General features: G+C 38.7%; 2 protein-coding genes across 2 annotated transcripts in view; both read right to left on the bottom strand.

The window, feature by feature from the left end:
• Window positions 1-1,167: 1,167 nt before the first annotated feature.
• Window positions 1,168-7,545, bottom strand: LOC117340345. The gene is made up of 8 exons (XM_033902108.1): window positions 7,471-7,545; window positions 6,797-6,994; window positions 5,812-5,961; window positions 5,160-5,289; window positions 2,894-2,971; window positions 2,562-2,754; window positions 1,696-1,757; window positions 1,168-1,280 (listed from the first exon to the last, which is right to left on the bottom strand). The coding sequence occupies exons 1-8, from the start codon at window positions 7,543-7,545 to the stop codon at window positions 1,168-1,170; spliced, it is 999 nt and encodes a 332-aa protein (XP_033757999.1).
• Window positions 7,546-18,311: 10,766 nt separating this feature from the next.
• The window catches only part of LOC117340344 (histone H4 transcription factor-like), a 58,696-nt gene continuing 52,996 nt past the window's right edge, over window positions 18,312-24,011 (bottom strand). Inside the window, exon 10 of the mRNA XM_033902107.1 lies at window positions 18,312-22,818. Coding sequence (XP_033757998.1) covers window positions 22,125-22,818 — 694 coding nt within the window. The 3' untranslated portion in view covers window positions 18,312-22,124. The remainder of the gene's footprint in view (window positions 22,819-24,011) is intronic.

The following is a 24,011-nucleotide window of genomic DNA, read 5'->3' as shown; positions in this document are numbered from 1 at the left end:
CCTGGTCCTGACGGGAAAATGTAATACATCTCACTTTGACTGCAGCTAAAGCCTTGAGTTGAACGAGTAAGAGGCCTGAAGTCTCCAGTGTTATTCCACCCGGAACTCCTCGGGGAATCATTTCAGAGACAACACCCGGTGAGTTCAGGATGGCGTTATGTACGTCATCAAATCAGTTGGTCTATTTATAGTAAAATACCCCTGTCGAGTTGAAAAATACTGAGAAGGTCGAATAGGCCATTTTCAAAAAAATCTTGTGACCGTTCTGTAAAAGATATCGAAAAACTAATCATACCGTTTTTTTCAGGAAACATTTATCTATTTACATGTACATTATATATGTTTCTGGATTTTTTTTTTAATTTTGAGGGCGATTTAAACAGAACCTATCGGTCAACATGACGATTTTGTCATGTTTAACCCAAAATATATCCCAAAAAACTATTTGCACAGGGATACCAGATACCCTCAGACCTGATAGAGGCGAGTTTTACAATGATGCTCCCAAATCGCTATTAAATCCGGCAAAATATGCGAATTAGCTCGTGTTATCATTTCGTTCGTAAGGAACGATAACAAGTTATCCCCCTTTGCTACACTTCATTCTTTATTAGCATGTTTACAATGCCATTTTTCTTTGGGCTAAACAAACGTTCTAAAAATCTCTATCTGTTTTTGGATATGATGAAATAACGTATAGATATTTACCACTAAACCTTTTTCCACTTCCTGCTTTTGTTAAAATATTATCACCAAATTATGAATGAAAAATAATAGTAATATGATCAGTGATGACAACAGACATGATTTACATGCTTTCCTTCCAATGATACTTTTTTGTTTGTTTAAAGTTTTTTGGCCTTTATATTGTTATTTTTAAATAAATGTCAATTAAATTTCAAATTCGTTCTTTGTTATGTTATGTGGTAATTAGCGTCGATAGTTTTTAAAAAATAAGAATCCCTAACAAAATCCCGGAAATCAGTCCGTTCATATTTACATATTTTCGGGAATCATATTTCCGTACATAAATAAAAAGCGATTCTCGAACAAATACGGTGAAACATGTGCACAATATAACACTCCATTGAAATTCGCTTTATATTTTATTTGAAACTAACCCTATATGATATTTACAATATAACACCATTTTCTCGAGATCTGGAGTCATTTTGTAGGATATCCCTGGAACGCTCTGATATCGATGTTGATGATGGGGTCAGTACTGTCAGGCTTGTCGCGGTAGATATCTAATATCATGGCATTCAAATCAAATATAGCTGCAAAGGAAAAAAAATCACAATTATTTCTGAAAAATGCTTACCTTAAACACTGACGCGTATGATAAGATTGAAATATTGAAACTCGCAATTCTTATATTCTAACACATAACGCAACCGGACTGAGCTCTCATTATCAACCACCTACACTCTTTTCTTTATATACATCATAGCTCCATAACTACATGATCCCTGTGAGAATCAATTTTTATTGATGGATATTTTTCTCTTAGAAATTCTTACGCCGCTATATCATCCAATCAAATGGGGCGTTACATGGCCCTGTAAGACGATTTTTAAGAAAATGAAAATCCTTTAAAAAGGCAAGAACAAATTACATCCGAGCGTCCAATAGCCGCAATACATCCCGGTATGGATAGGTCTGTTATACTTTGTAGTTATATAATATTCTCACCTGAAATCAAGTCATAGCCAAATTTCAATTTAGGACCATTAGTTCTCCTTTGCTGAGAGTATCTGGGTAACATAAAACTGAAACTCAAATTAGCAATCCTCCCGTTCACCAGCCTCTCTACAAGACCAGTTTATATCATAAACTCTTACCTACACACCCCGTGGAGATATGGTCCGGCTTCTCCCCCGTCCTAAACACCGGGAATGGGCTGTTGTCCTGGTTAGAGAGTATCCTGATGACGTCAAGTTTTGCTATGTCTTTACATTCCGCTCTCCAAGATTCCAATGTCAGTTGACGCTGTACCGAACTCTCTTCCAGATAATGGGGTACCGCCAAATAGTCAAATCTGTGTATCAGACGCATGCGTTATTGGACAGTAAGATGAAATATTTGGTTATTATGTTGAATGGGTTTATTTACAACGGAGCATCAACTCAACGTCCCGCGACGAATCTAGCCTGAATTGTGAATTATTCTGAAAGCTTTATCAACCTAGCCCTATTTTCATCATTCCTAAGTTTTAGGAAATTCCCTAACTTCTATTTTCCGAAGGAAAATATTTCAAACAATAAAATAAAATGTCTTCAACCTGATCCCTCACCTCAATATATCTTTCTTACTAAGATGTTTAACGATTAAACTGGGGTCTTGCCTATAATGTCTGCAGCTGTTTGTATACGACTTATTTTGAGTCTACATCCTTGTCGACCACTTTGTACCTTTTTTGTATTGACACCTCTACATTTTAGGCGACACACGTCAATGACTAACTGAGAAACCAAAAGGTGACAATGGTCGGAAAACACGGAGATCCTACATATTGTAATGGAGGTAGCTAATCGTGTCCGTTCGATGTCCTTACTTACAGGTTTGTGTGTGTGAAGAAGTCAGCACACGGAGTTACACATTTCCGGACTCCGTCTGTATGTCCCGCTATCTCTATACACGTACACATCAGGCCTCCCGGGGACCCGGCACTGCTGGGGGCGGGGTGAACCGGGGACCCGGCACTGCTGGGGGCGGGGTGAATCAAGTTGATGTTATACCCAGACGAAACACCTGTAATTATAAGTAATGTACCTGTAATTATAAGTAATGTACATGCACAAACAAGACAAAATGTCTATCATGTTTGACATTTACTGGACGATGTCTCTAAAATGAATTAAATCATTGAAATGCTTGATGGAAACATTACCCGGCGATTTCTCTACGATGTTTACGATGTCATGATAGTTCTTTGCCGATAGAATTGCACGCATGAAGAATCGTCGGGCTGCAAGGAAATTATTCGGCATGAAACATCAGCTACAGATGGACATATACATGTTTTCAAAGACAAAAACAAAGAAAAATACATGTCGAAAAGAACGAAACCAAAAATTGGGAAGAATGTCAGCTAATTGAATCAGTCTCCGATGTATTGAAAGACAATCGACGAGACGACGTTGTTCTTGCCCGTCTTAGGATGGGCCATACATATATAACGCATTCCTACTTATTGAAGCGTGAGTATCAACCCCAGTGCATCCTGTACAATGAACCATTTACCGTCAAACACTTTCTGTTGGATTGCATTGATCTAAAACTTGCAAGAGAGTTTTTACAACAGCATGACAAGTCTGAAGACTCTGTTCAAGTCTGTTAGTATATACAAAATTTTGAACTATCTGAAAGTTATTGGCCTTTATCACAAGATCTGACTAACCATAGCCACTTTTTGATTTTAAACCTATCGTGAGTGTACCAATAAATATCTACATTTTAAAATATTTCGTTGATTTATGTCTCTTGCCGTTTTTGCTCGTATTTTTAATCACTGATTTTGGCCCTAATGACCTTTATAGTGTTGATGGGCCGTTAAGCATTTTAACTAACTAACTAACTAACTAACATAAGAGAATACTGACAAAACTCTACAAACTGAAGGATGTGATTTGACAAAGCAACTTCTCGACCGTAAAACACGGCTTCTACTGCCATAAACAATGGTAGTTGTAAAGTAGGGTATATTACAATACTTACGTATCCCGGACTTGTTGATTGTCTTCTGGAATACACTGTTTGCACTATTCATCAGATTGTTGGTCATTATGTTAAACATGTTTCCTGGCAATGAACCTTTCAGAGTGACGTTTAAAGATAAAAGTTACACACACATTATATATTATTACAAATAATTTGGTTTGGATTATTAAACTGTTTAATTGCCCTATCAACAAGGATTTAAGGACGGTCTCTTCTGTGTGAAAGATTAATGCGTTTACGAAGTATGTGTGTTTTTTGAAGCTGCAGTTTGTTTGTGATTATCATAGCCTGGAACTGACATTATAGTGCTACCTCAATGAACCACACTATCGAAAAAACCCAGTAAGACAATCCACCCGGTCACATTATACAGACGATGGGCGAACTTCTTGTTCCACTTCAAAAGTGTTGAGTGCTAAGCAGGAGCAACACCGATACTTTTGATGGTCTCTGAATTGCCACGGCAAGGGGCAGGGCCCAAAACCTTTCTCACAGGGGCCAACGCTCAACTAGAGGCCAAAGTCGAGACAGGAAGACTATACATAAAATGGGGACAGCAACTCTGACGCCCTTCAGATGGAGAATCAATAGTTAATACTTGTTCTTAAGCTGTGTTTCTGGACTAATCTATTATCAAAATTTTACTTTGTTTATCGGACGTAAGAATGATACCTGCATTTTTCTTATCATGTTTGTAGGTCACCTGAGACGAAGTCTCAGTTGAACTTATGTGATCGCCTTTTGTCCGGCGTTCTTCTTGGTGACCAAAATGATCAGAGACCCAATATTAGGTCTAGGTCTGTTTCATGCTGGGATGAAGTGCTACCATGTTTGTTCAAAAGAGTGACCTTTACCCTTGTTCAAAGTCACAGACGTCGAATATGATACAATCTTTAAACGCCTTTCTCTTGATAACCAAGAGGCTCAGTGACCTTATAATGAGTCTGAAGCTTGATGGTATGTAGGTTACAAAGTTTGTTCAAACGACCTTGACCCGCATTCAAGGTCACAAATAGTAAGTCTTCGTAGAATATACTGGTTATGAACCCATGACTGATAAATCCAATGTTCAGTGTCAGAATAATGAACCAGGATGTATGTCATGCCAGCGTTTGCCAACGGTTTGTCCTATAATTGTCTAATACCATATCAATAGCTAAGGTCATTTCAGAATTAACTTGGTGAGTGCGTATGTGTGTGTTATAGTTGTTTAGTGCTACATCGCTGAAGCATGCTGCCGAAGACACCCACCAGAACACCCCAACCGGACACATTATACTGAAAAAGGCAAAACAATCATCCCTATCCCAAAGTGCTGACCGCTAAGCAGGACTAGCAACAATCGTTTTTAAAGATTCTGGTATGTCGGCGGGGGTTGGGGGCAGTTACTTGATTCAGACCGAGCGAAACATGTACTTGTTCACTAGTGTAGTTACCGGCTCTGGTGAACGACATGAACCTCTCCTTGACTGTTTTTCCGTTCCATGTATCGGTGATATCTACATCCAGCCAGACACCGGCTTTGTCCATTGCCGGGGGTCCATCCTCAGAATGTCCCAACACAAACTACAATAAACGCTTTTTGTTAGGGAAAGCAATATTTTTTTCTAATGAAATGTCTAAACATTATCAACTTGATAATTGACTCCACACCTGACGAGACTACTTTCATCTTGATCTCGAACGTTTTTGGTGTTCCGTTAGGGTCAAATGTCCAATACCTCCCTCGACCTTAACGCGAAAATGTCTGCAAAATTTGGATCGTTTTGTTGATTGTTGTTTTAAAAAACACATAGAAAATCATTTCTCGGGAATAAATTTTTTCTATTGATTTTGTGATATATTTCCATACATGTTGACGTGAAATTGAACTTTTATTTACATAAAAAGCTCGTAACTCTTTTGCAAATGCGCATTAATAGTTCATAAGAATACGTAAAGGATTGTGCTACCGATTCCTTGATTTCAGTGGCTACTGAATTAAAGTTAACCTTGCACAATTGAAAATGTTTGTACGAGGTTCATTTGCCTTCCACGCAAGCACGATCATAGCAATCAGTCGTTAAATTTATATTAAGTATTACGTACTGTGTCGGTTTTCGAGTTCCTGATATAGATGTCTGTACATCCACTTGACTGTGGGTAATGCCGACATTCGTCAGAAGAGGGCGCAGCTTCCACAACGGAGTTATTACCATATAAGGCAGTCAACTCGGGCTCAATGTTGAAAAGGAAAAGCTGAAAATAGGCAATATTAATACAAACTTAGTACGAGATGTCCATTACCCGTGTGACATATCTAACAAGGTTAAGCCGTTATTTGATGTTAGGCGTTGTGTAGCCATCTCCTTGCGGAGCTGAAAATTGGCAACAATATTGTAAATGATGATGTCGTATTAACAAAAGGGAATTCATTGTGGTGTCACTTGAACGTCCTTTAGTATTGAAATAAATCGAATTATAATATAACATATAACAGATATAACAGATGATATAATATAACAGACTTTATATTTAATATATTCCCACGCAATTCCAAGGAAAAGCATTCATTTACATGTAAAAGAAAAGGGGGAAAAGTTGAACCAGGCTCCCGGCGTAATAAGTGAACATTCTGCCTCTTGAGCCAAAGAAGCACACTCCATCAGCTGAGTGAGAAAGGCCGTATTTAACACTATGCACAAGCCACAGCGATCCGCTTTTACACTACTCCCGCTTTTACACTACTCCCACTGTTTTTTCTTTAATTTTACCCAAATCTCAACCCGAGACTCTCAATACCACCATAGTGGAATTTTGATTTGGCGTTGGTGTGAAAGAACATAAACGTAATATCTGGGGTACTATACAATGATAGAAATTCCGAAACTACTGGTAAAGCTGGTGATTCCATGGATTTTGATTCCTGATGTTGCGGGTTTTTTTTTTAAGTTGTCGGTCGAGACTGTTTTTTGTTATGTATCCAAACTTTTAATTTTTCTCACATTTTACCACACAATAATGTGAAATAAGTGTTTTAGAATTTCGTTATGAAAAGCCTGTGGTGGGCAAGTACATATTAACGTTGTAAAACCTTCTTAAATTCTACTCCAGCACCGTCAGCCGTTCCTTGTAACTCCCTCCGATAAAGTGGATAGTGTGACGTCACGGTATCAAGGAATCTTTCGTATGTTTTCCTCCCTTCAGCAGAATCGGTGTATCGCTTCAGATTGTTGATATCATCACTCATTTCCGCCATGAAGTCTCGGATCTCTTTCCCCATACACATCCCCTGTAACACAATGTAAATCATCTTCATCCCATACAGACGATAGATTTTGTCCCCTGACCATCCCATGCAGACGATAGATTTTGTCCCCTGACCATCCAGATTCCACAATTAAAGCGAACCGTTCGTTATCATTTCTTTAGCTATAATGTTTTTTTGTATTCCGTCTTTTTTCTTCACTCCGACAACTACTTATAAGCCAAAACTACCGAGTGTTTAGTAAATTCAACTAAATCGTTTGAAATTAACCAATGTAATACCTATTTTTTGTCGCATTTTGTCAACATTTCATTTTTTCACTGCCAGGATTTCGAGTTTCATTTCTAATGTTGTTTTTCAATTTGTTTCTCGTGGCGAATCCCTTTTAAATGATGTCTGAGCTATAACTAATCATATCATTTCCTGTTTGGTTGATTTTACAGGTTACAGGAACATAGGAAACGCGCACTGTTAATACATATTTACTTGTCCATACATACCAGCTCGTATCCAATATCATAGTGACTTCCGGTCAGTTTGAGGCAGGTTATCGGTACTCTGGGTGACTGGTCCATTGTAGATTACCCGAAAACACTGGAAAACATCGGGTAAGATATAGATCAGAATGCAGTGTATGGAATGTATACATTTGTAGTAGTTCGTATTTATCTGCAAACAGAAACTGTTTAAAGGTTTTACTAGAACTCTTCCCACCCTAGATACACATGTTGTATTTTACAGGGCATAGTTGTCTTTAGTTCGTCAGATGAAGGGGTTGTCACGTGTATCACCGATATAGTCGATTTGATTGGTAATACCCTGTTACGTGATAATATCAGACAGATGAAAGCCTTCTATTCGTAAGAACTCCAGGTTGTATGCGTATGATTCGATTTGTGAAATTTGAAAACGTTCAGCAAACATGAATTACGTGTGAAGTATTACTTCTGGTTGTAAGTAATTGACAATGTATGTGGGTAAGACAAATCCCGCGGAGGACAAGAAGTCCACCATCAGGGTTTACCAGTCAGTAGGGTCACGGCACACTCCGCGGAGGACAATAAGTCCACCAAAAGGGTTTACTAGTCAGCAGTATTTAATTATTGTACAGAAGAAACACATGAATATAACCAGAAGCATACCTTACATTTATATTGAAACTAGCAAATATCTCCAGTCCCTGGAAACTCTTAGGAGTGTGTTAATTTTACTTTGGTTCTTGATTTTGTGTTATTATGTCTTTACATAATGACGTTGGCATTAAAAACTAGTTATGTATTATATATATATATCATATATTTTTTATATATATGGGAGATAACGCAGGTGTGTATTATAAAAAGTAACATAATTATCTTAAAAGGGAACGCTATTGATGACATGTTGGAAAACACCTCGTAGTTACTTACCGTGGATTGAAACTTTGTTGAACAAGATCTGGTACAGTATCTGCTCTGGTGTCTACACCAGGTCGCAAAGTACTAAATGTTACCTGACTGTGACAGACCTTGAAGATTACACAAGATGTTACACTAAGGTGACACGTAAGGATCAGGTTTAACGTTTAAAAAGTCTTAACGTATACTTCGATTTGACGACATAACAAAACGAAAACTGTGAAAACTGTGATGTTAACTTCTTTAAGGGGCGTTATATCGTCCCAAAAGAGTTTTTCGCATACATCGCAGAATACGCAACCTTCCATGTAAATCTATGTAGGATAAATGTCACGTCGAACTGAATGCCTCACATGGACGGATGTTTAGACTGTATAAAGCACTTTATTTACATTTGCGGTACAGTTTATAATTCTGATTCTAGTAACCAGTAGGACTATGAGCCGAAATGAGTCGTCCCTCCTTTATTTATAGTAAAGTCCCTCCCTATCGGAATGGACGGTGAAGGACCAGTGAGGAATGAGGGACTGACCCCGTGACCTCTAATTAGAATGACCTCTTAAGCCTGACTATTAAATAGAAGGCATAACTGTATTGAGGGATGAGAGCTATTCATTACGTCAAGTCTATATTTAGCACGACCAGTTTTAACCGACTTTGATGTGTATAAGACTGGCATATAAAACTATGTAAAGTAGCTTATTGATTCATTCTTTTATCATGGGTTGGAAAGTTTGAACGACCCTATTAGTTACGCAGGTCCCGAGAAAATATATAAATATTTCAGGAAGGATGGTAAATATAAGGTTGGCTTTCATGCAATTTGTCAATTTCTTCAAGATTTCGATGCCTACAGCTTACGTTACAAGCTTAAGACTAGAAAAGTGATTTCACAGGGTTTCGATGCTTTCGGTACTTATTCGTTGCCATTGACGTGTTTTCGCGTCATTTATGGTTTGTTCCTTTGAAGAATAAACAAAATCAGTCTATCATTGACAGATTCAAACATATCTTTAGTCAGGGCAGAAAACCACAAGAAGTCAGATCGGATCTGGGCAGCGAGTGGAAAAAAAAGATGGGTAAAGCAATATCTAGACATAGAAGGAGTAGGGCATTACGTCACTCATGCATATTATGCAGAAAGAGTGATCAAATCAGATGCCTCCATTTCGGTACCGTGGCACCGGTACCCAAACTTTCCGAAAATGTTACCACGTTATTCAGTTTTCCTAAATACCCCTATGTCGTTTATGAATAAAAGTAACGGATACCTCCCTGGCGGAAGAAATGCGAAGAAACGATAATAATAAGATAAGCTAGATACATTTTCGTTTGGGGGACATCATTAATATATTAGATACATTACCCTGTTACATGTATATTGTTGTCTATGTCTCAAGTAATCGCACTTTGTTCGTCGTCGTCCGTCGTGTGTCATCCGTCGTCCGCCCGTAAACAATTTACATTTCGACCTCTTCTCCAAACCCGCTTAACCAAAAATTGTGAATTATATGGTACCCCCAGGGGGGTTGGGCTAAAAATGGTCAAATTGACTGAAATTTCAAAAATCTTCTTCTCTACTCTCAGATATGGTAGAATCACATTTTTGACTATCATTTGTTGGATTTGTATTGGAATTCATTCTAACTTGGTTAACATTATCAGCATGGGATAACAGTCTGATGGTATGGACATGTTGGCCCTGACAGACCCCAAGGGGCTGATGGGCGGGGCTAAAAAAAGGGGGGGGGGGGGGGGGGGGGGGGGGGGGGGTCAAATTGACTAAAATTTCAAAAAATCATCTTCTCTACTCTCAGATATGGTAGAATCAACACTCTTCATAGATGAAAGGGTCTCATGGTGCTTTACCACAATTGTGAATTTCATGACCCCAGGATCTCACGTTTGCTCTTGGGGAGGGGGGTAAACTTTACTATAGTTTATAGAGGGAAATCACATTTCTGACTGTTATTTGTTGGATTTATATTGGAATTCATTCTAACCTGGTTAACATTATCAGCATAGGATAACAGTCTGGTGGTATGCACATGTACAATGACATAAACCAAGAAAATGCTATCTAGAAAGCATCGCGAATATATAAATAACAGTGTTTTTATTAGTGAAATCGGAAAAAGTAATTGATTAGTTATGAAAAATATTACTTTTATAGAATGCATGATTTTCGAGAGTTTGGTGGTTGAAATGTAATGAAATGCTATTCCACAATTAAGGAGATAAGTTTCATAGTTAATTACCTCAAATTGGGTTAATATGGTGATACCGACTTGGTCAAATCTACCAGTTTAGAGTTTTGCAAATACAGACTTTGGTTGAGGGAAATCCATAATTTTACGGACCTGACCTGGACAATATTACCCGAGGGGGGTATAGTTCAGGACAGGACCGTAAAACCGTGGATTGCCCGAAACTAAAGTCTACATTTACTTGATCATATGATTTATACTGACTAAAAAAACACCCCAAAAACTAAGAAAATTGATTTGGGAATGCTTCATCACATCACCGGAAGGTTAATATAACGTTTCGCCAGGTTCGTGGAATGTAATATTAACCTCTGCTTAAAAAACAACTTCTCAGCACAGGGGACATCATTTCTATTTTAGCAGGAGTTAATATAAGATTCCACGGAACCGGCAAAACATTATAATGACTCCTCGGTGATGTCATGGGGTGTTTCCAAGGGAATAATTGATGCCATGTGATCTCATTAGAACCAATGAGTGAAAGTGTTACATACCAATCATATAACTAAATACGATACTAACCTCACCAAACGTCCATAATTGTTAAATATTAATAGTTTGGTGTAAAAAATGTTCCGTACGGTCTTACCGTGTTTTTGTAGGCAGCGTTAAAATATTTTTTATTTTTCATTATCTTTTCCTCAAGACCCATGCCATATGTAGTACAAATGTATCTGATTACCAATTCAAGTCTGCATGGTGTCCTTACAGACACAGGAACATTCCACAATTTATCTACTTTTTGCAATTCATATCTATAACAAACCTACAACAATGTGTTTGTCGACACAGCTGACCAGTTGATACACCGATTTGTTACAAATTAAGTGTTTCATTACCGCCACTATATTGTTTTTATTACAGGGAATTTTTTATATCAAGTTCACAACACAAACCAAGGACAATCTTATCTTAGAATCGTACGTACGTGTTACTTGACATGTTTTCTTGGAAGGCCTGTTTGGGATTGGATTTATGAACATTAGTACAAGATGTGAGTTCTGAATAGTGACCTGTGTAACTGCACTGCCTTCGTTGTCAATTTCAATTTATTTATTTCACTCAAGAGCTCAACATGAAATACAATAATACAATGATATGATTGACAGTAAAGCACACATCTTCATCTTCTACACTCCTCGTACAACGATAGACGCGACATTTCACTACCATAGCCAATATCCATACACTGTTCAAATAACAACAATCCTCCTAAAGTGATATACAGTTACTGTGTTACATGTTACAATACCATTACGTTGGTATGATACACAACAATACATTTACTCAGCCGGCACGTTTGTACCCGTCTTACGATACAATCCTAAAGTGATATACAGTTACTGTGTTACATGTTACAATACCATTACGTTGGTATGATACACAACAATACATTCACTCAGCCGGCACGTTTGTACCCGTCTTACGTTTAAATCCATAGGTATTTGGTCTGGATGAGCACTGGCTACGTCGTTGCAGTGGAATATTAAAAACAGATAATATTTTATAATCATGAACATAAGAATGTAACTCTTCACTATTACCTATATCTACTATATCTACAAGGTCGTCGTCAGGTATGTCATAGTCTGGACGTTGTCCAGTTTTGGCATTGAAATCACCAACCAGTGTAGTGCTACTTACATTATCTTGAAGTTCGTGTTTCAATCTCATTAAATACATCTGGAGACGAGTACCGAGAGTTTTCGGGTGGTATATAAGTACAACTTAAAAGTAAGTCACCCTCAGTATATGTTACTTTTTAAGATAATTTGACCCATTGAGTATTGAGTATTCAGAGTCTTTAGAGTAAAACTTCAAAACATGTTGGGTTTTTTGGTAAACAATTACAATTCCACTGGATTTTTTCTTAAAATCAGGTCTGTTTTCATGAAATATGAGTAATTTTCAGGCATTTCAAGAATATCAAAATTGTCAGTTTAAGTTTCGACAAATACAAGAATATCATGAGATGTAAATATAGCATTAAACTCAGGCAGAAACAACTTTGATTTCATACCACAAACATTCAGACAAGTGAGTTTTAAGTCAGAACACGCATCACCATGGTTACCATGGTGACTTACACCAGGACCTTTTGTGACGTGTCCCTAGTAACGATGGCCTGTTGCTCCCGGCGTAACGGTTTGGCGCGTTTGGTCCTGATGATGAGGCGGAAAACGATGTTGTGATGGCGGCCGACGCTGCTGTGACTGCGATTGGGGATGTAACGTTTGAGTGTAGAGTTGCCCGTCGATATATATAACCTATCCACTCTCAACGTGGCCCCTTTCCCATGACGTTTCGCTTCCTTCATGATTGGGATGAGCTCTCTGCGCCTCGTTAATTTCGGCGGGGAACTGTTAATTGACCGTGAACTCATTTTTGCCCCTTAGTTTATCTGGCGCCGACTTTATAACCATCTCGCGGTCTTTTCTGTTCTCGAATTTGGCTACAATCGTTCTCGGTTTCCCGTCGAATCTGGGCCGTAACCTGTGTACAACACTGAATTTTATGTCGGTCTCGATCCCTAGCTGCCTCTGGATGAAGTCTTTTACAACCACCTCCGTGTTTTCTTCCCCTGACTGCTCCGGTAAACCCCGAATAACAAATTATCCTTCATGGATCTACACTGGAGAGCTAGGATTTGTTCTTTCATCTCCTGACACTCCCACATTTGATTATCGCGAATTTGTTCTACGTTACTGACCCTCTCCTCAACAAGTGTTTGGTGGACGTCAATTCCAGTTAACCTCTCCCCGTGTTCCTTTAATTCACTCCTGATCTCCTTTATTGATTGGTCAACCTGCGCAAATCTAATCTCAATTGAGTTCAATCTGTCATATATTTTGGGTAAAAGTTCAAGTTTGGAGAATCGGCTGTATATATCGGCTATTGCAGGGTCTGAGGTCGGGGCAGGTGGGGTTCTAATGCTGTGGGACGGGATATGATGGTACCGGTTGTGGAGACAGAATCACATTCCCGGTTTGGATTGGAGCGTAGTTTCCGGACATATTTTTCTGTGTGAGTGTGGGAGGCAACAAAGACGTCATATTGGTAGTATTTGGGTAGCTGGACTGATAGCACGGATTATAAAGTACATTGTGTACATTAGCCATGTAGCACTACTCGTTGAATATGTGGCATCGGGTACGTTGGACATACATTGTTCACGGGTGGCTGAATACCGGAATTACGTTGTTTACGTTTTCGGCTGTTTTTACCCTTAGAATGGTATGTTATCATCTAAGGGACAGTTCATACATCACTGAAGTTCCTTACCACCATACCTGTGCGTCTTTACCTGTCCACCATATCACGTCGGAAATGATCCTCCACAGTACAAAAAACCCAACTGAAAAGTACACAACGCCCAATCAAAAGAAGAACTCTCTCTCATTGTGTAGAGTGTATATATACATACTATATTATTTCATGCGCATCTTGAATTGTATTGTATATATACCAATGTTTTGTTACAGGGAAAGGGCTTTGAATAAGTTGTATAACTTGTGCCCAATCCCGTTGCTTAACGGCAATAAAATATGTTTAAATCAAACCCGCTGGTACCGCTGCGCCACATCGGCGTACTTTAAAAAGAACGCTTCCGTAGATCGTGAGTTCCGAGGCCGGGCAGGGCACGAGTCATAAAGTTGTCTTCCTTCGTCAATTGTTTTACCATGTTATATATATCCCATTCGACTAGAAACCATTTCAACTCACATTTCCTTCGAGTAATACAGCACGGTGTCCGTCCAGCGTCAATCTTCCGTTAAACAACGCCACAGTAATCTAAAGACATAGAATCACATTTTGCTTAAAGGTTTCTGGTGTGAAGAATAAAAGAGTTTGCGATAGAAATGACCCTAATCCATATTCAAGGTCACACGAGACAACTTCGTTGACTTCTTTGGCTAGTGGAAACAAGGCCTAGAATCAAGATATCCACGGAAGGTTTCTGGATGGAAGCAACCTCTTCAGATTAATCAACAAGAGGTCTAGGAGGAATCCCGGAGTCCATCATTGACTGATATTTGTCTGTTCTATGTATGATAAGTTCTCTACTTTAGTGATCTGATAGCAAGGAAACCTACAAATGAAATCTAAGAGAGGTCTTCTGTGAATTAGGCCGGCGATAACAACCCTTTGTGGGGACAATTTCGGGATTAATTCAGGCTGAACCCCACTGATGCAACTTGAGAACAAGTTTGAAATGTGTTTTTAAGATGATAGCCAACTTAATGGTGCATATATATATATATGAAAAAAATAACAGTACTTGATCAGGATAATTTCCGGAAAGTTAGAGCTAAATTTCACGGGTTGAACATGAGAAGAAGTATAAAATAGGCATTGTTCAAGAAAATTAGAATTGTGCAATCAAGTTAACAAAATGACTGCTGTTTCGAAAATTGCACCATACCAAAAAACCTGGAAAAGAAGATTTACAAGGCTGTTAACTGACAACGCTTTGGCTTCACTTCCTTAATTAACATCCCTACCAAGTTTCACTTCAATAACACCAGATGAACTTGAGAAGTTTGAAATGTGTTTTTCAAGATGGCGGCCATCTTGGGTTTCGGACCGACCTGAATAATAACAAAACTAGGTCCAGACCATTTCATGATCATTTCAGACAAGTTTGAACGGAATCCTAGTGGTGGAACATAAGAAGCTTAAAATGAGAAAAGTTTGCAGATGGCACACGATGACGGACAACGTCAAATTAACAAGAGGCCCATGGGCTTTAACGTCACCTGAGATTTGAAATATTTCAGTTAATATAATTGACCCTTTCTGGCCCCAACCATCAGTCCAATGAGGTCTGTCATGGCCAACATGTGCATATCATTAAGCTGTCATCCCATGCTGATAATGTTAGGAAAGTAAGAATGAATTCCAATAGAAATCAAACAAATAATTGTCAAAAATGTGATTTCCCCTTTATAAACTATAGTAAAGTTTACCCCCTCCCAAGGGGCAAATGTACGACTCAAGTGTCATGAAATTCACAATCTAAGTAAAGCACCTTAAGACCCTTCCATCTATGAAGAGTATTTGATTCTCCCTTATTTGGGTCTTGAGAAGAAGATTTTTGAAATTTCAGTCAATTTGACTCTTTTTAGCCACAACCATCAGCCCCTGGGGGTCAGTCAGGGCCAACATGTGCACACCATTAAACTGTTATCCCATGCTGATAATGTTAACCAGGTTAGAATGAATTCCAATACAAATCCAACAGATAATAGTAAACAAGAGGCCCAAAGGGCCTTAACGGTCACCTGAGATTTGAAATATTTCGGCCAACTAAATTGACCCTTTTTGGCCCCACCCATCAGTCCTAATGGGGTCAGTCTATGAAGAGTATTTGATTCTAACATATAGTAGATAAGAAGATTTTTGAAATTTCAGTCAATTTGACCCTTTTTGGCCCCGCCCACCAGCCCCTGGGGGTCAACCAGGGCCAACATGAACATAACATCAAACTGTAATCCCATGCTGATAATTTGAACCAAGTTAGAATGAATTCCAATACAAATCCAACAAATAATAGTCAAAAATTTGATTTCCCTATATAAACTATAGTAAACTTTACCCCCTCCCCAGGGGCAAACGTGAGACCCCAGGGTCATGAAATTCACAATTTTGGTAAAGCACCTTAAGACCCTTCCATCTATCAAGAGTATTTGATTCTAACATATCTGAGAGTAGAGAAGAAGATTTTTGAAATTTCAGTCAATTTGACCCTTTTTGGCCCCGCCCACCAGCCCCTGGGGGTCAACTAGGGCCAATATGTACATAACATCAAACTGTAATCCAATGCTGATAATTTGAACCAAGTTAGAATGAATTCCAATACAAATCCAACAAATAATAGTCAAAAATGTGATTTCCCTATATAAACTATAGTAAAGTTTACTCCCTACCCAGGGGCAAACGTGAGACCCCAGGGTCATGAAATTCACAATTTTGGTAAAGCACCTGAAGAGCCTTCCATCTATGAAGAGTATTTGATTCTACCATATCTGAGAGTAGAGAAGAAGATTTTTGAAATTTTAGTCAATTTGACCCTTTTTGGCCCCGCCCACCAGCCCCTGGGGGTCAATTAGGGCCAACATGTACATACCATCAAACTGTCATCCCATGCTGATAATTTGATACAAGTTAGAATGAATTCCAATAGAAATCCAACAAATAATTAGTCAAAAATGTGATTTCCCTATATAAACTATAGTAAAGTTTACCCCCTCCCCAGGGGCAAACCTGAGACCCCAGGGTCATGAAATTCACAATTTTGGTAAAGCACCTTAAGACCCTTCCATCTATCAAGAGTATTTGATTCTACCATATCTGAGAGTAGAGAAGAAGATTTTTGAAATTTTAGTCAATTTGACCCTTTTTGGCCCAACCCACCAGCCCCTGGGGGTCAATTAGGGCCAACATGTACATACCATCAAACTGTCATCCCATGCTGATAATTTGATACAAGTTAGAATGAATTCCAATAGAAATCCAACAAATAATAGTCAAAAATGTGATTTCCCTATATAAACTATAGTAAAGTTTACCCCCTCCCCAGGGGCAAACCTGAGACCCCAGGGTCATGAAATTCACAATTTTGGTAAAGCACCTTAAGACCCTTCCATCTATCAAGAGTATTTGATTCTACCATATCTGAGAGTAGAGAAGAAGATTTTTGAAATTTTAGTCAATTTGACCCTTTTTGGCCCCGCCCACCAGCCCCTGGGGGTCAATTAGGGCCAACATGTACATACCATCAAACTGTCATCCCATGCTGATAATTTGATACAAGTTAGAATGAATTCCAATAGAAATCCAACAAATAATAGTCAAAAATGTGATTTCCCTATATAAACTATAGTAAAGTTTACCCCATCCCCAGGGCCAAACGCGAGACCCCAGGGTCATGCAATTCACAATTTTGGTAAAGCACCACAAGACCCTTTCATCTATAAAGAGTGTTTGACTCCATAATATCTGAGAGTAGAGAAGATTTTTGAAGTTTTAGTCAATTTGACCCTTTTTGGCCCCACCCCTCAGGCCCCTGGGGGGTGGGGACCATATAATTCACAATTTTGGTTGACCTTCAGCCATAGAAACTTTCTGCCAAATTTCATTGAAGTGCTTTTGGAGAAGAAGTCGAAAATGTAAAAAGTTTACGGACGCACGACGGACGACGGACGACGGACAAAAGGCGATTAGAATAGGTCACTTGAGACTTCGTCTCAGGTGACCTAAAAATGAACTTAACTTTCCTATATAAACCCCTCTCCAGGGGCAAACATGAGACCCCAGGGTCATAAAATTCACAATATTGGTAAAGCACCTTAAGACCCTTCCATCGATAAAGAATGTTTGATTCCACTATATCTCAGAGTAGAGAAGAAAGATTTTTGAAGTTTTAGTCAATTTGACCCTTTTTAACCCCGCCCCTCAGGCCCCTGGGGGGTGGGGACCATATAATTTACAATTTTGGTTGACCTTTAGCCATAGAAGCTTCCTGCCAAATTTCACTGAATTTGGTTTAGGGGTTTTGGAGAAGAAGTTGAAATGTAATTGTTTACGGACGCACGACGGACAAAAGGCGATTAGAATAGGTCACTTGAGACTTTGTCTCAGGTGACCTAAAAGCAAACAAAAAGAACAGCAAGATCATTGTCTATGATAACTTATTTATTCCAACACGTAGTATTTATATTCCATATTATATCACATGTAAGTTCATCATTTGTTAACATCAACAGACAACTGTAATAAAACATGTTACACAAATTTACCGGTTGGAAAAAGAGGCCAAATGTTCAGGAAATGTTCAACAGAGGCCAAATGTTCAGGAAATGTTCAACTGAGGCCAAATGTTCAGGAAATGTTCAACTGAGGCCAAATGTTCAGGAAATATTTAAGCTGATTACACATCTTAAATTGCCCCATTAAGATTTTTAACATACAGTTAAAAATAGGATCCGTTAGTAAAATTAACACCACTGTACTAATTGATGTCAATTCAGAAAAGTCCATTTGATGAAAAAATAAGTAATATAATTTAAACCTTAATATATTAATCCTAAAAATTTTGGGCGACATTTTAAAATTGACTGTAAATTACTGACATAATTCTGCTGATCTTTATATTTAATAAGATATGTAGACCAGCTTAGAGGGTTGTAAAGCTCAAATACACGTGAAGTTATCTCCCTTCATGTGTTTGGGCACAAATTTTGCCAACTTAGCATTCTCTCCTTTATCTGTAATAGGTTAAATACTTTCGAAGCTACCTCCCCTTGTCTGTGACATTTTTGTTTTTTTTTACAAATTAACCTGGCCCCCCTGTTGAAAATTTCATAACTAGGGAATTTATTATTTTGTACGTAGCAACTGAAGTTTAGGGTTATTTTCTTCCTAAATAGCATCTCTTCTTGTAATGGAAAAGGTACCTCCCTTTGTCAGTAACTCAAATGTAAAGATTGATCCAACATCAGCTGAAATATGAAATTATCTCCCCTGGACTGCAACATATACTAATATAACATTTTGTAACAATAATGGGCCAGTGCTGAAGTTTCAAAGAAATTCCATGGACTAATAGAGTCTTTCACCACTTAGGGGTGAGACAAGGGAATCCCATCGAGCGTGGGAGGATTCATAAGTTGCCAAACACGAGGCTTGCCAAGTGTTAAGTAGCTCAAGTATCTTACCCAAGGGATGAGATTCTCACTCCCAAGGGGATGAACGATTGTTTTTCTCCAACCTGTTTACCCCCATATCTAACATTGATGTTACATCAATGCAAGACAAGAGGACCATGGGCCTTAACGGTCATCTGACTCTTAAGACCCTCATACTATTGTAGTATACATACTCAGTAGTAAGTATAGTGGCACTGTTGGCCATATAAGATTTCTGACCGACCCAAAAAATGGTCAGGAATATCTCAGGATCATTTCAGGTAAGAGAGAGCTGAATCCCACTGGTGGAACGTGAAAAAGAACTTTAAAATAGGTGTTGAACTTGTTCAGGAAAACCATAATTGCGCAATCATGTTAGAAAATTGCCACTTTGTCAGCCATGTCATAGGTTTTACAAGGCTGATGATAACAGCACTCTGTTGGCTCCCCTCCTAACATCCTCACCAATTTCTAGCCCAATGGTGCCAATGGAACTGGAGAAGAAGTTAGTAAGTGTTTTTAAAGATGGCTGCCATTGTGGCCATCTTGGGATTTTGGACCAATTCTTGAACTCAACATGAATGAATTGTAGACATGACGTCAAACTACTGTTGATGTACATGTGACATCATAGTATTATTGCTGCTACATCATACAATCACAATTGTTAGGAAGGTGCAAAGACCATGTGGAACTTGTCTTAACTATAGGGTGAGAAAAGGAAATATCATCCGAATAATTGTGGATATCCCTGTTGAGGGTAAGAGAATAATAGAATTGTTCACCCCCTTGGGGGTGAGACAGGGGAATCTCAACCCGAGGGGACGATTCTTAAGTTGGTAAACACGAGGCTTGCGGCTTAATGATCTTACCCTGAGGGTTGAGATTCCCCTGTCTCACGTCCATGGGGGTGAATGATTATTTTTCTCTTACCCTGTTTACCCTCTTATGTATCTAATATTGACGTTATATCAATACAAGGAAATGTTGCTGTGCCATCTTGGTATTGTTGACGTAATGAAATACAATTGTTGAGAATGTGAACAGAGCACATGTAGCTTGTCTTTTCCCTAACTGCGGATATCCCTGTCGAGGTTAGGAGAAATACACATCAAACATGTCTTTAACTTGGAATAAGGAACCATTGATATCTAGGATATTTACCCAGCAGTTTAAAATGTGATATACCTTAAGTTTCCAAAATGGGTTCAATAAATGTAAAACAAATCTTTCAATATCTGTCAGTTTTATCAGATAAATTAAACTATACAAACAAACAAATCAATCTGAGCTACTTTTATCAGATGATTTACCCAAAGTTTCAAGCATGGAATTACAAATAACTGTTTAAACAAATCAAGTATTTTCCATCAGTATTATCACCCCGCAAAACATTCACTCCACATCAGTCATCACCTTCAGCAGTTATAAATATATTTTTCAAGTTTGGCTAATATTTTGATCATCAATCAGCAACACCTGTGGAAAATACCAGAATATTGACCAGGATTGATACAATATCTTTAATCATTACACCGTCACACATTCTGTAACCATTACACCGTCACATTCTGTAACCATTACACCGTCACACATTCTGTAACCATTACACCGTCACACATTCTGTAACCATTACACCGTCACACATTCTGTAACCATTACACCGTCACACATTCTGTAACCATTACACCGTCACATTCTGTAACCATTACACCGTCACACATTCTGTAATCATTACACCGTCACACATTCTGTAATAATTACATCATCACACATTCTGTAACCATTACACTGTCACACATTCTGTAATCATTACACCGTCACACATTCTGTAATAATTACATCATCACACATTCTGTAACCATTACACTGTCACACATTCTGTAATCATTACACCGTCACACATTCTGTAACCATTACACTGTCACACATTCTGTAACCATTACACTGTCACACATTCTGTAACCATTACACCGTCACACATTCTGTAACCATTACACTGTCACACATTCTGTAACCATTACACTGTCACACATTCTGTAACCATTACACCGTCACACATTCTGTAACCATTACACCGTGACACATTCTGTAATAATTACACCGTGACACATTCTGTAATAATTACACCGTGACACATTCTGTAACCATTACACCGTGACACATTCTGTAACCATTACACTGTCACACATTCTGTAACCATTACACCGTCACACATTCTGTAACCATTACACCGTCACACATTCTGTAACCATTACACCGTCACACATTCTGTAATAATTACACCGTCACACATTCTGTAACCATTACACCGTCACACATTCTGTAACCATTACACCGTCACATTCTGTAACCATTACACCGTCACACATTCTGTAATAATTACATCGTCACACATTCTGTAATAATTACATCATCACACATTCTATAATCGTTACACCATTAAACATTTCTTTATTATATTTTCCTGCCTGCTTACTAGGTCACCTAGAGGATTCCACGAGAAATTAACATTTATAATGAAGCACGAGACAGGTTCTAACTGAGTATCTACTGGTAACAAATTCTAACGTTACATTTACTGTGTGAAACTAGAAACAACTGCTGATATATTGTATCTGTCACACAACAGTCCCCAGTCAAGTGCTTGGTTTCCCTTCTCACATCAAATCCTCAGTCTGAGCATAGATTTCCTTTTGTGTCTTGTTGTAGGTTTCTTTCTATACAATAACCGGACTACAATTTTTTGAGTCCTGCAGACACCTCTCAGACAAGTACTGGACTAAACTCCTTTGTGTACAGTTCACAGATCCTGACTCTTCAGAGTTTTATAGCAGCCTGGTTTGCCTGGGCTGGACTGTACTTCTCCTTCAGAACTCGACTGTGACGACCCTTGTTCTGTGGTTTGGTTTGTCGCATGCATGGCAACATAGCCAAGCATTTCCAGATTATAAGACTGATTGTTCTCCTGACCTTTGTTATAACTAACTTTCACATCCTGCATTTTGTCCAGAGTTTTGTCCCCTGGAGGAATGTTTATGGCACATCCAGTTTCAGAGAGAGGCTGTATTGGTGAGGAGACTGAAGTGTTTGACAGTACAGCATAATCTCCAGATATAATTCTTATATCAGTTACCGTAGCAACCGCCGGTGAATCACCATCTGTAGATTTAGAATCGTTAACATTAACTGGCAGAGCAATACATGTAATGGAGTCTTCCCCTTCTTTCTGTGACTGAGAATTCCCAGCAACATTTACCATGGAAACCTCATAGGTTTTATCACCTGTATCTGTGTCTGAATCTTCTGTTTCCATGGCGACAGGTTCTGCTTGTTCCTGCTCGGCAGACCCTGCTGCATGTGAGGACTGAGAATCTGTGGATGAAGATGGCTGTTTGGTTTCTGTTGTCGAATCATCTGTTACTTGTTCTGTGAGTTGTATACTCTCGTAACGAACGGTCTGTAGCCTCCAATACCCATCGTCATGTAACTTGTATCTGCAGACAGAACACAATGTGTAAAATAACAAACTCCATAACAACTGTGATACAGTGATTAAACAAAGTCAGATGATAAGTCTCCACTTTAATAGTATAGACTTGTTCTGTAAAATCTGTTAAATTTATCTTTTGTAAACTGGACATTTATCTAAAATCATTAACAAGAGGCCCAGGGGCCTTAACGGTCATCTGACTCTAAATTAAAACCCTTATATTATTGTAGTATGCATTCTCTGTAGCAAGTATATAGTGGTACTGTTGGCCATGGTGGCCATCTTGGATTTCTGAACAACCCAATAAATAACAACACTTGGTGTGGACCATCTCAGGATCATTTCTGGTAAGTTAGAGCTGAATCCCACCGGTGGAATTTGAGAAAAAGTTTGAAATAGGTGTTGTTCAGGAAAACCATGATTGCGCAATCATGTTACAAAATGGCCGCCATTGCTGCCATGTCAAAGTTTTTACGAGGCCAAAAAAATAACAACACTTTGTTGGCCCTGCTTCCTTAACATCTTCACCAATTTCCAGCTCAATGGCACCAGTGGAACTGGAGAAGAAGTATAAAATGTGTTTTTCAAGATGGCTGTCATGGCAGCCATCTTGGATTTCTGGCCGACCCGATAAATAGCTACACTTAGTAAGGACCATCTCAGGATCATTTCTGGTAAGTTAGAGCTGAATTCCACCAGTGGAATTTGAGAAGAAGTTTGAAATAGGTGTTGTTCAGGAAAACCATGATTGCGCAATCTTGTTACAAAATGGCCGCCATATTGCTGCCATGTCAAAGTTTTTACGAGGCCAAAAAAACCCCACTATGTTGGCTCGCCTTCCTTGACATCCTCATCCATTCCCAGCTCAAAGGCACCAATGAACCTGGAGAAGAAGTTTAAAATGTGTTTTTCAAGATGGTGGTTATGGTGGCCATCTTGGATTTCGGACTGACCCGAAAAATAACGAAAAATAACAACACTTGGTCGGGATCATATCAGGATCATTTCAGGCAAGTTTCAGCTCAATAGCACTGGTGGAAGTTGAGAAGAAGTTTAAAATGTGTTTTTCAAGATGGCGGCTATGGCGGCCATCTTGGATTTTGGACTGATCTAAAATATAACAACACTTGGTCGGGATCATATCAGGATCATTTCAGGCAAGTTTCAGCTCAATAGCACTGGTGAAACTTGAGAAGA

Source organism: Pecten maximus, chromosome 13 (assembly GCF_902652985.1).
Source record: "Pecten maximus chromosome 13, xPecMax1.1, whole genome shotgun sequence".
Taxonomy (NCBI): domain Eukaryota; kingdom Metazoa; phylum Mollusca; class Bivalvia; order Pectinida; family Pectinidae; genus Pecten; species Pecten maximus.
The sequence above is the reverse complement of the archived record's forward strand: the minus strand, read 5'-3'. Positions and strand labels throughout refer to the sequence as shown.